The sequence below is a fragment of the Octopus bimaculoides genome, chromosome 26, assembly GCF_046866305.1.
Source record: "Octopus bimaculoides isolate indiv1 chromosome 26, ASM4686630v1, whole genome shotgun sequence".
NCBI lineage: Eukaryota > Metazoa > Mollusca > Cephalopoda > Octopoda > Octopodidae > Octopus > Octopus bimaculoides.
In genome coordinates, this window is record NC_142953.1 from 18704101 (window position 1) to 18719100 (window position 15000).

General features: G+C 38.6%; 1 protein-coding gene across 1 annotated transcript in view; it reads right to left on the minus strand.

The window, feature by feature from the left end:
• The window catches only part of LOC106878080 (uncharacterized), a 217030-nt gene that overhangs the window by 157913 nt on the left and 44117 nt on the right, over positions 1-15000 (minus strand). The window contains exons 13-15 of the mRNA XM_089342991.1: positions 11889-11943; positions 9909-10052; positions 4515-4738 (exon numbers count right to left, since the gene is read on the minus strand). Of these exons, the coding sequence (XP_089199117.1) occupies positions 4515-4738; positions 9909-10052; positions 11889-11943 (423 nt within the window). The remainder of the gene's footprint in view (positions 1-4514; positions 4739-9908; positions 10053-11888; positions 11944-15000) is intronic.

The window sequence follows — 15000 nt, forward strand, 5'->3', positions numbered from 1 at the left end:
ATATATATATATATATATATGTATATATATATGTATGTATGTATGTGTGTGTGTCCCCCCCCCCCAACATCGCTTGACAACTGATGCTGATGTGTTTACACCCCCGTAACTTAGCGGTTCGGCAAAAGAAACCGATAGAATTAGTTCTAGGCTTACAAAGAATAAGTCCTGGGGGCGATTTGTACAACTAAAGATGGTACTCCAGCATGGCCACAGTCAAATGACTGCAACAAGTAAAAGAGTAAAAGAGTATATATACTTTATTAATAAAGCAGCAAAAACGTTACAAAAAAACTGCTACTCAGTGTTTCCCTTTCCCGTTCGTCAGGCAGTTGCGATCAGGAATGGAAGAAAAATTGTGACTGTACGCATAATGTTTATTTTAAAATGATTCAAATTGACGGATACACATTTGAATTTGGTTGATTTCACTAATGATCTTTCAGTAGCATTCTTCTTTCAGTTTCCATTTACCAAATCCACTCACAAGGCTTTGGTCGGCCCGAGGCTATAGTAGAAGACACTGGCCCAAGATGCCATGCAGCGGAACTGAACCCAGAACCACATGGTTGGGAAGCAAGCTTCTTACCAGACAGCCATGCCTGCACCTATAAATCTGTATGTGTCACTTTTTATATTTTACTTGTTTCTGTCATTGGACCGTAGCCATACTGGGATATTGTCTTGATGGGTTTAGGCAAGAAATTCAACCCCAGTATGTATGCCGTTTTTAAAACTGCTACTTTTATTATTAGTCCCTTATGCTGAACTGCTAAGCTACTAGGATGTAAACAAACCAACACCAGTTCTCAAGAAGTAGTCGAGGCAAGCACAAATACACACACAAACACACACATATGTATGTATATCTATATCTATATCTATACATACATACATACATACATACATACATATATATATATTAAAGTTAGATAAGGCTGGTTTATGGGATTACCTAAGTTAATCTCCTAAACCAGCCCTATCTAACTTTAATATATACTGCTCTATAACTTAAAGTGTGCTTCTTTTTTCAGATTTATCTTTATAGACGATACACACACTCACTCACACACACACACACACACACACACACACACACACACACACACTCACACACATATATATACATATATATATATATATATACACAGAGTGTACATTTAAACATGTAACAGGTATCTGTCATAGGATTCCTGGCACGCTAGAAGGAACAGCCAAAATCCAAACCACTATTAGGAATAAACTTCGAAGGGAATGAAAAATAAAAACATTTACCATCTATCAATGTAGGCATACCTGTTGATGAAGACTTCGCCTAGCAAATTATTTTATTTGCTAGAAAAAGTCAGAAACCATGGTCCAGGAGATAGAGGGTAAATGTTTTTATTTTTCATTCCCTTTGAAGTTTATCCCTAATAGTAGTTTGGATTTTAGCCATTCCTTCTAGAGTGTTAGGAATCCTATGATGGATACCTCTTATGTATTTAAATGTACACTGTATTTATATGAATAATATATAATCTATTGACTAATTTTTCTACACACTAGACCACTGGTAGTAAAAAAATTTCTAAAATTGTTATTACCCTTATATTATTAATTATATATATATATCATCATCATCATCATCATCATCATCATCATCATCATCATCATCGTCGTCGTTTTACGTCTGCTTTCCATGCTAGCATGGGTTGGATGATTTGACTGAGTACTGGTGAAACCAGATGGCTACACCAGGCTCCAATCTGATTTGGCAGAGTTTCTACAGCTGGATGCCCTTCCTAACGCCAACCACTCAGAGAGTGTAGTGGGTGCTTTTACGTGTCACCCGCACGAAGGCCAGTCAGGTGGTACTGGCAACGGCCACGCTCAAAATGGTGCATTTCATGCGTCACCCGCACAAGAGCCAGTCCAGGGGCACTGGCAACGATCTTGATCGAAAATCCCACGAAGGCCAGCCAGGTGGCACTGGCAACGGCCACGCCCAAAATGGTGCATTTCATGTGTCACTCGCACATGAGCCAGTACAGGGGCACTGGCAACGATCTTGCTCGAAAAATTACATGTGTCACCCGCACATGAGCCAGTCCGGGGGCACCGGCAACGATCTCGCTCGAGAATCCTACGACGGCCCTGCACAAGAGCCAGCCCAGGGGCACTGGCAACAATCTCGCTCGAAAAATTTCATGTCACCCGCACAAGAGCCAGTCCAGGGGCACTGGCAACGATCTCGCACGAAAAATTTTTTCATGTGTCGCCCACGCATAAGCCAGTCCAGGGGCACTGGCATGAGTAAAATGTAAGCAACATTTTGAACCATGAAAAATTTGTACCTGATTTTTGCAGAGTTTTGAAATAACAGACATAGACTTGCCAAAATGCATCAATAAATTAACATTGATATTTTTTTCACCATTGGCGTTAGGAAGGGCATCCAGCTGTAGAAACTCTGCCAGATCAGATTGGAGCCTGGTGCAGCCTTCTGGTTTGCCAGTCCTCAGTCAAATCGTCCAACCCATGCTAGCATGTAGAGCAGACGTTAAACGATGATGATAGTGATGATGTTGTCAGAATCATCTGAAACGGAACAGTCAAAGTGCAGTATTGAAGCAATTTTGCTATTCAACTTTGAAAAAGGATGTAAAACAGCTGACATCGCTTGCAATATCAATGAAACATTTGGTGAGGAAATGACCAGTGAGTGGTCAGCTTGAAAATGGTTTAAACAATTTTGCAGTGGAGGGAGATTGTGAGCATAGTGGACGCCCATCCGTCATCAATAGTGGTCAATTAAAGACAATCATTGAGAAAGATTCATGTAAAACCACTCGAGAACTGGCAAAAGAACTTCAAGTTAGCCAGAAAACTGCCTACAACCATTCGCATGTGATTAGAAAATCAAAAAAGCTCGACAAATGATTTGAATGAAAATCAGAAAATGTGCAGATATGAAATTTGCTTGTTGCTTCTTCTCCATAACCAGACCGATCCATTTCTTGACCGTATTGTAACTTGTGAAGAAAAAGGGATTCTGTACAATAATAAAAAAAAAAGCGTTCTTCACAATGGTTTGACCAAAATGAAGCACTGAAAACCTTCCCTAAACCCTTCAAAAAGATGGTTATGGTGATTATTTGTGGTGTACTGCTGGACTCATCCACAATAACTTCTTAAAACCTGGAAAAACCATTTCTGCAGAAACATATTGCCATAAAATTGCTAAAATGAATGAAAAACTGCTACTCCTCCATCCCAGACTGGTCAACAGAAGAGGACCAATCATTTTTCATGACAATACTCAACCATACATTTCATTAATGATGCTCCAGAAGTTGAGGGAACTTGGCTACAAAGTTCTTCCCCACCCAGCTTATTCCCCAGGCCTTTCTCCTTGATGGTTTCCTGCAAGAGAAAGATGCTGCAAGTGTGTTCAAAGAATTCATCAGTTCCAAAACTCCAGATTTTTATGTTACCAGAATAAAGAATCTTGAAGCTCATTAGGAGAAATGGGTTGATTGTAATGGTTCTTTGATGAATAAAATTTCCACATTGTTAAAATACATTGTGATGAATGTCACATTTCAAAACGTTGCTTACTTTTTACTCAGCCTGATATATAGGTGCAGGTGTGGCTGTGCGGTAAAAGTTTGCTTACCAACCACATGGTTCTGAGTTCAGTCACACTGTGTGTCACCTTGGGCAAGTGTCTTCTACTATAGCCTTGGGCCAACCAAAGCCTTCTGAGTGAATTTGGTAGACAGAAATTAAAAGAAGTCTGTCAAAATGTGTGTGTGTATGTGTGTGTGTGTGTGTGTGTGTGTGTGTGTGTGTGTGTGTGTGTGTGTGTGTGTGTTTGTTCCTCCACCATCGCCTGACAACCGATGGTGGTGTGTTTACATTCCCATAACTTAGTGGTTCGGATTCCACACAGTTTTCATCAACAAAATTCATTCACAGGGCATTGATCATCCTGGGGCTATAGCAGAAGACAGCTGCCAAAGGTGTCCCACAGTGAGATTGAACCTGAAACTACACGGGTTGCAAAGTAAATTTCTTAACCTGAGTTGCTGAAGCAGAAATATCATTATAGCAAATATTCTGCTCAATACCACAGATCTGCCTGTCAGTTGCTTGACCTTAACCACTTGAGCATGTCCCTTATTGCTGACGATATGTGCATCTCTGATCATGAACAGGAGCAGTGGGGGAACATCATAGCCATGTGTTGAGAGGAATTCTTTGGAGTTTGGATGAATGTAACAAAAGCAAAGTTTGAAGGAGATATTAGCCATTTTACATACGTTCCAGGGGTCAGCAAATAGGAAACAACAGATGCTACCCAAGGACAAAAATCCTGTTACACATTGTCATTGTTTGTTGAACCATAGATAACCTAATGCTAAAATGATCCAACAATAACAACATCAACAACCATATGTATGTAACAACAACCATGTGTATGTAACATGTATGTAACAAAATAAATCTTTAAAAAAAATCTGTCTTCTTACTTCATGACAGGTAAAATGTCTTAGACCAAAGATGGCAGCCCTGCGCCATTGCGATGCACCAGTGTTTGGTTCCATGTAGGAAGTGAGGTGAGGCAAAGATCTCTGCATGCCGGCATTGCCAATACTGTGGAGAAGGACCATTTTGCTGACAATGTGGTGTTCTTGTTCCATATCATGGTCTAGTACATCACGTTTCGTCCTGCTTAAGATTGGTGAAGACTCGGCTGGAAAGTAATGAACATGTAATTATATATATATATATATATATATATATATAAGCAATGTTAATTCTCTAAATGTCCTCCTGGGGCTAAAGCAACAGTAACATCCACCGCTAGGGGCCAGCCACACTTAAGTGGCAATACACTTCACTTTATATATATATATATATATATATATATATATATAAGCAATACACTTCACTTTAGTGAAGTGTATTGCCACTTAAGTGTGGCTGACCCCTAGGGGTGGATGTTACTGTTGCTTTAGCCCTAGGAGGACATTTAGAGAATTAACATTGCTTATATATATATATATATATATCATAAGGTTTTTAAACTTTAAAATTTTCATATTCAAAAGAGACAGAGACTTCAAATTCGATATATCGATTTATTCACCACTCTATGTTAACATTTCTGTGCCAAACTTATCCAGTGACTGGTCCATTGGATTTAGACGTTTGGCACTTCTTCAGGAGTGGTTACCTTTCGAACAAAACACGAAAAAACACATACATAACTATTATTAGGTCCTTAGGACATCGTTAGCTTTCGTCTTTGGTAACGGTTGCTACATCCTCTGGGAAAAAAATTATTATATATATATATATATATATATATATATATATATATATATATATCATCATCATCATCGTTTACCATGCTTTCCATGCTGGCATGGGTTAGACAGTTTGACTGAGGACTGGAAAACCAGGAGGCTGCACCAGGATCCAATCTGATCTGGCAATATATATAAGTATATGTATACACGCACACACACACACATTATTATGTATATATACATGACACACACATAGATATAGACACAAACACACACATATCCACACACACAGACACACACATATATGTATTCATAGATAGATACTTAGATTCATAGATTTTTGATTCATAACTGTGAGTCCAACAAAATATATTTCATTGGACTCATGGTTATGGATTAAAAAAATTGACTCCCAGATTTCTTGCTTTAAATTCCATATTCTAAGAGTCACGACAATATTTCTTTGAACCTGTTGCTCCAGGTAATTTATACATATGCACACACCACCACCACCACCACAACCACCGCCGCCACCACAACCACCACCGCCACCACAACCACCACTATCATCATCGTTGTCATCTCTATTTTATGTCTGTTGTCCATGCTGGCATGGGTTGGATGGTTTGACCAGAGCTGGCAAGCTGGGGGACTGCAACAGGCTCCAGTCTGATTTGGTTTCTATTGCTGGATGCCTTTCTTAATACCAGCCACTTTTACAGAATATGCTGGGTGCTTTTCTGGGGCACCGCACAGATGCTTTTACATGATGTTGCATGGACGTTTTTACATGATGTCACACAGATGCTATTGAGTGGTGCTCCAGCATGGCCACTGTCAAAATTACTGAAACAAGTTAAAAAGTAATATGCATATAAGTATTTAACCCAAAATGGAAATGAAGACTGATGTTCCATGTGATAGGCCTGAAAATTGTTAAGGTCTTTCTTAACATGAAACCAATGGTAGCCTTAATAAACAAATAAGAAAAAACCTTTATCTGCCATTGTTGTGTTGAGCACTCCTTATCATTGCTCAATATTTATGTGTGTAGATATATAATTTTATCCTTTTGCTTGTTTCAGTCATTTGACTGCAGCCATGCTGGAGCATTGCTTTGAAGAATTTTAGTTGAAGAAATTGACCTCAGAACTTATTTTTCTTTAAGCCTAGTAGTTATTCTATAGGTCTCTTTTGCTGAACTGCTAAGTTACTGGTATGTAAACACACCAACATCTGTTGTCAAGTGGTGATAATGGGACAAGCACAGATTGAAAGATACACACACACACACACACACACACACATATATATATATATATATATATATATAGATATAGATATGATGGGCTTCTCTCAGTTTCCATCTACCAAATCAACTCACAAGGCTTTGGTTGGCCCAAGGCTATAGTAGAAGACACTTGCCCAAGGTGCCATGTAGTGGGACTGAACCCGGAACCATGTGGTTGGGAAGCAGGCTTCTTACCACACAGCCATGCCTACACACACACACATACACACATACACACACATACACACACGCACACACAAACACACACGCACACACATACATATATACTCTTTTACTTGTTTCAGTCATTTGACTGCGGCCCATGCTGGAGCACAGCCTTTTGTCAAGCAAAGTGACCCCAGGACTTATTCTTTGTAAGCCTAGTACTTATTCTATCAGTCTCTTTTGCTGAACTGCTAAGTTATAGGGACATAAATGCACCAGCATCGGTTGTCAGGTGATGTTGGGGCGACAAACACAGACACGCAAACATATACATACACATACATATATATATATACGACGGGTTTCTTTCAGTTTCCATCTACCAACTCCACTCACAAGGCTTTGGTCAGCCCGATGCTATAGTAGAAGACACTTGCCCAAGGTGCCATGCAGTGCGACTGAACCCTGTGGTTTGTAAGCAAGGTAGTTACCACACAACCACTCCTGTACCTATACATGTATATATATAGAATTATTAACTTCCTTATCTCCATTTTCTTCCTTTGTATATATATATATATATATATATATATATATATATATATATATATACATACACACGCCAGTTTAATTTGATTCATTCTCAGTCAAAAGACACCTGTTGTTATTTCTTGTTGTTTGTATTCATAATTGTGTACCATGTTCTCTGTTTTTTTGTTTGTTTGTTTTTTTGTCTTTGTTGCCGTACACATTTGCTAGCTTTCTTAGAAAGGAGTCTAATGCTCTTAGGTTAGACTTTTTGGTGGGAAACCAGATCGAACCATCTCAAGTGTAACTGCCCGAAATGGTCATGACTTCTGGAACTTGGCTGAGGAAAGAAAGCCACGAATGACCCATCTTTTTTTTTTACCTGTCCTTCTAATTGTTGTTTCTCTTGTCCATCTTTGTATCATCTATCTGTGTGAATGTTTTAATGTCCTCTATTGCGTTTTTGTTCCTTTTATATATATATATATATATATATATATATATATATATATATATATATATACATAAATTTGAATTTAATTAGAGAGTATATTAACCTCATGAAGGGATGGTTGCATTCAAGGAAATCCTGGTTCGATACCTAGTATTTGGGAGGAATGAAATTTCCTTAAAACGATAGTTATATATAAAGCATATTGTTTATATCCGTTTAAAAGAAGAAAAGAAAATGGAGATGAGGAAGTTAATTGTTTATTATTAACAACAAATTGGTAGTCTTTGCTTTTAGAAGCGAAGATGACCAATTTGTTGTTAATAATAAACATAATAGACATAGGCACAGGAGTGGCTGTGTGGTAAGTAGCTTGCCTACCAACCACATGGTTCCGGGTTCAGTCCCACTGCATGGCACCTTGGGCAAGTGTCTTCTACTATAGCCTTGGGCTGACCGAAGCCTTGTGAGTGGATTTGGTAGACGGAAACTGAAAGAAGCCTGTCGTATATATGTATATATATATATATATATACATGTATGTGTGCGCATAAGTTTGTGTGTCTGTGTTTGTCCCTCCAACATCGCTTGACAACCGATGCTGGTGTGTTTAGGTCCCCCGTAACTTAGTGGTTCAGCAAAACAGACCGATAGATTAAGTACTAGGCATGTAAAGGATAAGTCCTGGGGTCGATTTGCTCGACTAAAGGCGGTGCTCCAGCATGGCCGCAGTCAAATGACTGAAACAAGTAAAAGAGTAATTATTAACTTCCTAATCTCCATTTTCTTCCTTTGTACGTCTATAGATATATATATAAAACTGAGAATGTGTGTGTGTGTCTGTTTGTCTGTCTGCATGTGTGTATGTGTGTCTGTATGTGTACATGACTAAAACTTGAAAACTACCCAACTGGCTTCATTCAAATTTTACACATGCACTACTTATATATATATATATTATATATGCATTTCATGTATATATGTGTGTATATATATATATATATCTGTACATATACATGTATGTATAGAGATGTATGCGGAGGCGCAATGGCCCAGTGGTTAGGACATCGGACTCACGGTCGGAGGATCACGGTTTCAATGCCCAGACCGGACATTGAAAGTGTTTATTGAGTGAAAACACCTAAAGCTCCATGAGGCTCCGGCAGGGGGGGTGGGGGTGGGGCGACATTTGTTGTACTCTTTCACCACAACTTTCTCTCACTCTTTCTTCCTGTTTCTTGAGTAAAGCTCTGATGGACTGGCATCCCGTCCAGCTGGTGGGGGGAGGGGGGGGCACATATGTCATAGAAACCAGGAAACCGGGCCATGCACAAATATGTATTTGTGCATGTATCTGAGAGAAGGCGTAATTATACAGTTGTATATACAGATATACGTACATGTAGGTGTGTGTATGTGCGTGTGCGTGCCCATGTGTGTATGCATGTGTACATACACACACATATATATATATATATATGGGGAAACACCCACACATACATACACACACAGATAAATAGGTAATTAGATAATTAGACAAATAGACATTCTTCTTTAAAATGCTGCTGCTACTACTACTACTACAAAGAGAATTCTTTAGTAAAAAACTTGCAATGATAAAAAGGAAAAGTTTATGTTTCAATTACTAATTGACCATAAAAAGCACCGAGTACACTTTGGAAAGTGGCTGATTTTAAGAAGGGCATCCAACCATAAAACCATTCCAGAAACAGAGAGTGGAGTTTGATGCAGTACTCTGGGTTGACAGTTCCTGTCAAACCATCCAACCCACGCCAGCATGGAAGATGGACATAAAATGATGATGATGATGATGATGATGATGATGACGATGATGATGACTATGATGATGACAACGGTGATGATGATGATGATGATGATGATGATAATGATGACAATAGTGATGATGACAACAACGACGATGATGATGATGATGATGATAATGAAGTATTTAAATGACGATGATCAAATATACACAGGAAACTATTTTGCAATTATTTTCATTAGCACATTAATGAAACAAAAATAAACAAAAAAAAAAACAAAAAGCAAGACTCATAAACAAGGAATAAAAGAAAATACATTGTTACACATATTTAGTTTCCACTTTAGTTTTGCCAAATAAAGAAACTATTGTGTTTTATTTATAGAAACTTACTTTCATTATGTAATTTCAACCAATTTTCCAGTTTTTCAACCAATTTCTCTGAATATCCTGAGTTCTTCCCATTTTTGGCAGATTTGGCTAAAGAGCCAATCGCAAGACAAGCCTTTCTTTGTGTTTGATCCAGTTTCTGGCCACCTATCGGAAATAACAAAATTAACAGATTTACTCATCCATAATTTACACTCGTATAAGTGCTGTTAAATTTTTTACATGCAATTTGTTTTCCCTTTGTAGTTTTCCTGTGCATTAGTCAACTGCAGTTTATTCACTAAGAATCAAGTATAAAACATCATCAGCATCATCATCGTTTAACGTCTGCTTTCCATGCTAGTATGGGTTGGACATATATATATATATGTTGTTGTAGTTTAATTAATAATGTTAGTGTTTAATCCTTCCTAGAATTAAGATTGAATGAATGTGGCGATATATATATATATATATATATATATATATATATATATATATATATATATATATATATATATGTGTGTGTGTGTATATATATATATGTATATATTTGGTTAATAAAATCAAAATAGGATAAAAATCTTTTACAAGAATTTTATCAGGAAGCTAGTGTGTAAAAAAATTTGTAAGGGAAATTTCTATTCCCAAGAATATACTTATATGTATATATATAAATACAGTGCACATTTAAACACACAAGAGGTATCCATCATAGGGTTCCTTGCACGCTAGAAAGAACAGCTAGGTAGAAAGAGCAGCTAGTAGAAATTTCTAATATTTCTTATTACTCTTGATATTATTAATTATTGATAATTTTTTCTGGATAATTTTTGAATTGAAACGCTGGCATTTTTATTTACTGCCGGCAAGTAGCTGCACTTGCACAGTAGATTTTAAAAATTAGAATGTATAAGCATAGGGCATATACTGGACTACCTCGTATATATGTTTGACCTGCTGATGAAGACCTCGCCTGGCAAATTTGCTAAAAAAATGTCAGAAACCATTGCAGAACTCTTATCTAAACGAGTTGTATCTATTTATCACCTGACGAGATACATATGTACTGCCGGATGCTCCTGAACCAGTTGTTAAGTGTCCTACCCATGAGGGATTGGTGCTAGATGGGTTAAAACACTTGTCATGATTAATATATTTTCATATATTCCATCTTCTGTCTTTCATTTACCATATACATAATATAATGATCACTGTGAAAGTGTCCGTACTTTACCAGTAAGCTACCAGGTGTAAACCATTCGTTTTATTATCCAATTACACACACACATATATATATATACATATATATATATATATATAGAGAGAGAGAGAGAGAGAGATAGATAGATAGATAGATAGATAGATAGATAGATAGATAGATAGATAGATAGATAGATAGATAGACAGACAGATATTTATATGTAAGTATGTCTGTAAATATGTATATATGTGTATAATATATTAAGATTCAGGTGAATCCGGCATTTAAATGGTAAAGCATCAGATTGGGTCAAAATTAAAATGCATACACAGCAACTACAGATGAATACAAACATTGGTACCAAGTTCAAATTTCACTGAGGTCGACTTTGCCTTTCATTCTTTCGAGGTTGATAAAATAAATACCTTTTGAGTAATGGAGTCAATGTAATTGACTATTCCTCTCACCCAAATCTCAGGCTTTGTGGCTTCAGTAGAAAGGATTATTATTATTATTATTATTATTATTATTATTATTACTATTATTATTATTATTATTACTATTATTATTATTATTAGTGGCATTGTGCCCGTCTTTAGTTCAAATTCAACCGAGGTTGACTTTGCATTTCAATCCTTTCAGGGTTGATAAAGTAAGTATTAATTAAGTACTAGGGTCTGGTGAAACCAACTAGCTCCCCTCCCCTCAAAATTCCAGTCATTATTATTGTTCATTTTCCTGTTGTTATTGTTGTTTAGTAGTTACAGTTGTTGTTGTTGTTGCGTTTCTATTTCACTTACCATGCAATGAATCGTTGTGGCCAAAACACAGTTTCTCCACAGACATAAGAATTTCCTAAATTAAAATAATCAGAAACAAGCAAATTGATTTCATTAATTGAGTGATTGATTTTTAAAATTTAAAAAAAAAGAAACCCAACAAACAAAAGATAAATAAATTTCTTTAACAACCCTTAATTAAAAAAAGACTCCAAGAATCTCATTGCATATTGTTACTGAATTACACACACATATCTATATGTACACACACACACACACACACACACACACACACACACACACACACACAAACACACACACACATGCACACACGCACATGTATATACATATACATCTTTATATATTCAAATATACATAGATATAGACAGTGGCAGACTGGCCAGGTTGCCAGCTTGTCTGATGTCAAGTGGGCTCTTGTGCCTTTAGAATCCATATATGGGGGTCTATGTTAGTATTTAAGGGGCCCATTCCCCCAAAGTTTGAGAACTTTTTATTCCCGCCTAGAAGAATGCATTAATTATTTCAGCCTGATTGTGTATAATAGAATACTTTTAACAAAATAGAATACTTTTAACAAAAACAAAACAAAAGTTTAATAATAGCATTGTAGCCGCAGGTGGGCCCTATTGTAGTCATGAGTGAGCCCTGTTAGTCTCCTGGCAACCAATATTTTTAGCCCTGGTCCACCACTGGATATAGATATATATAGAGAGATATATAGGTATAGATACTCTTTACTCTGTTACTTGTTTCAGTCATTTGATTGTGGCCATGCTGGAACACCACCTTTAGTCGAGCAAATCAACCCCAGGACGTATTCTTTGGATGCCTAGTACTTATTCTATCGGTCTCTTTTGCCGAACCGCTAAGTTACAGGGACCTAAACACACCACCATCGGTTGTCAAGCCATGTTGGGGGGACACAGACACACAAACATACACACACATACACATATATATATATATATATATATATATATATATATACATATATACGACGGGCTTCTTTCAGTTTCCGTCTACCAAATGCACTCACAAGGCTTTGGTCAACCCAAGGCTATAGTAGAAGACACTTGCCCAAGGTGCCACGCAGTGGGAATGAACCCGGAACAATGTGGTTGGTAAGCAAGCTACTTACCACACAGCCACTCCTGCACATACCATCATCATCATCGTTTAACGTCCGCTTTCCATGCTAGCATGGGTTGGACGACTTGACTGGGGACTGGTGAAACCGGATGGCAACACCAGGCTCCAATCTAAATTTGGCAGAGTTTCTACAGCTGGATGCCCTTCCTAACGCCAACCACTCAGAGAGTGTAGTAGGTGCTTTTACGTGTCACCTGCACGAAGGTCAGTCAGGCGATACTGGCAACGGCCATGCTCAAAATGGTGTCTTTTATGTGCCACCCGCACAAGCCAGTCCAGAGGCACTAGCAAAGATCTCGCTCGAAAATCCTACGGAGGCCAGTCAGGCGGTACTGGCAACGGCCACGCTCAAAATGGTGCATCTTATGTGCCACCCGCACAAGAGCCAGTCCAGGCCACTGGCAACGATCTTACTTGGCTTGCTGGGTCTTCTCACGCACAGCACATTTCCAAAGGTCTCGGTCAGTAGTCATTGCCTCGGTGAGGCCCAATGTACGAAGGTCTTGCCTCACCACCTCAGCCCAGGTCTTCCTGGGCCTACCTCTTCCACGGGTTCCCTCTGTTAGGGTGTGGCACTTTTTCACGCAGCTATCCTCATCCATTCTCACCACATGTCCATACCAGCACAATCGTCTCTCTTGCACACCACAACTGATGCTTCTAATGTTCAGCTTTTCTCTCAAGATACTTATACTCTGACGGGTATTCACATTGACATTACACATCCAACGGAGCATACTGGCTTCATTCCTTGCAAGCTTACGTATGTCCTCAGCAGTTACAGCCCATGTTTCACTGCCATGTAGCATGGCTGTTCGTACACATGCGTCATACAGTCTGCCTTTTACTCTGAGTGAGAGTCCCTTTGTCGCCAGCAGGGGTAAGAGCTCTCTAAACTTTGCCCAGGCTATTCTTATTCTAGCAGCTACACTTTCAGCGCACCCACCCCCACTACTAACTTGGTCGCCCAGATAGCAGAAGCTATCGACTACCTCTAGTTTTTCACCCTGGAATGAGATAGAAGTTGTTTCCTGTTTGTTTAGGGTCTTTATTGCACCTGAACATCTGCCACAAACAAAAACTAACTTCCTAATTAACGTGCCTTTGATGTTGCTGCACCTCTCATGTGTCCATAGCTTGCACCGGGTACATCTTATAGAGTTACCACCTACTCCTTTTCTACATACTGAGCAGGGCCATCTACCTGAAGGGGTTTGTGTTTTATCTACCTTCCTACTTATTAGGATTTTGGTTTTAGCTAGGTTGACTCTAAGGCCCTTCAATTCTAGACCTTGCTTCCACACCTGAAACTTCTCCTCTAGTTCTGATAGTGACTCCGCAATTAGGGCAAGGTCATCAGCATAGAGGAGCTCCCAGGGGCAACCTGTCTTGAACTCCTCTGTGATTGCCTGGAGGACTATGATAAATAAGAGGGGGCTGAGGACGGAACCTTGGTGGACCCCTACCTCCATCCGGAATTCATTGCTGTACTCATTTCCAACCCTCACCTTACTGGCAGCATCTCTGTACATGGCTCGCACAGCTCTCACTAACCATTCTTCTATCCCAAGTTTCCTCATTGACCACCAGATAAGGGATCGGGGGACCCTGTCAAAGGCTTTCTCCATGTCAACGAAAGCCAGGTACAGAGGTTTATCCTTGGCTAGGTATTTCTCCTGCAGCTGTCTTACTAGAAATAAGACATCAGTAGTGCTTTTACCTGGCACGAACCCAAACTGCATCTCATCTAAATTGATTCGCTCCCTGATTAGTTGGGCTATAACCCTCTCTGTAACTTTCATAACCTGATCTAACAGCTTGATGCCTCTGTAATTATTTGTATCTAAAGCGTCACCTTTACCTTTGTAGCAGTTGACTATGATGCTACTACACCAGTCATTGGGTATGACTCCTTCGTGTATCACCTGGTTCGTAATACGGGTGACTAGGCTATAGCCAACAC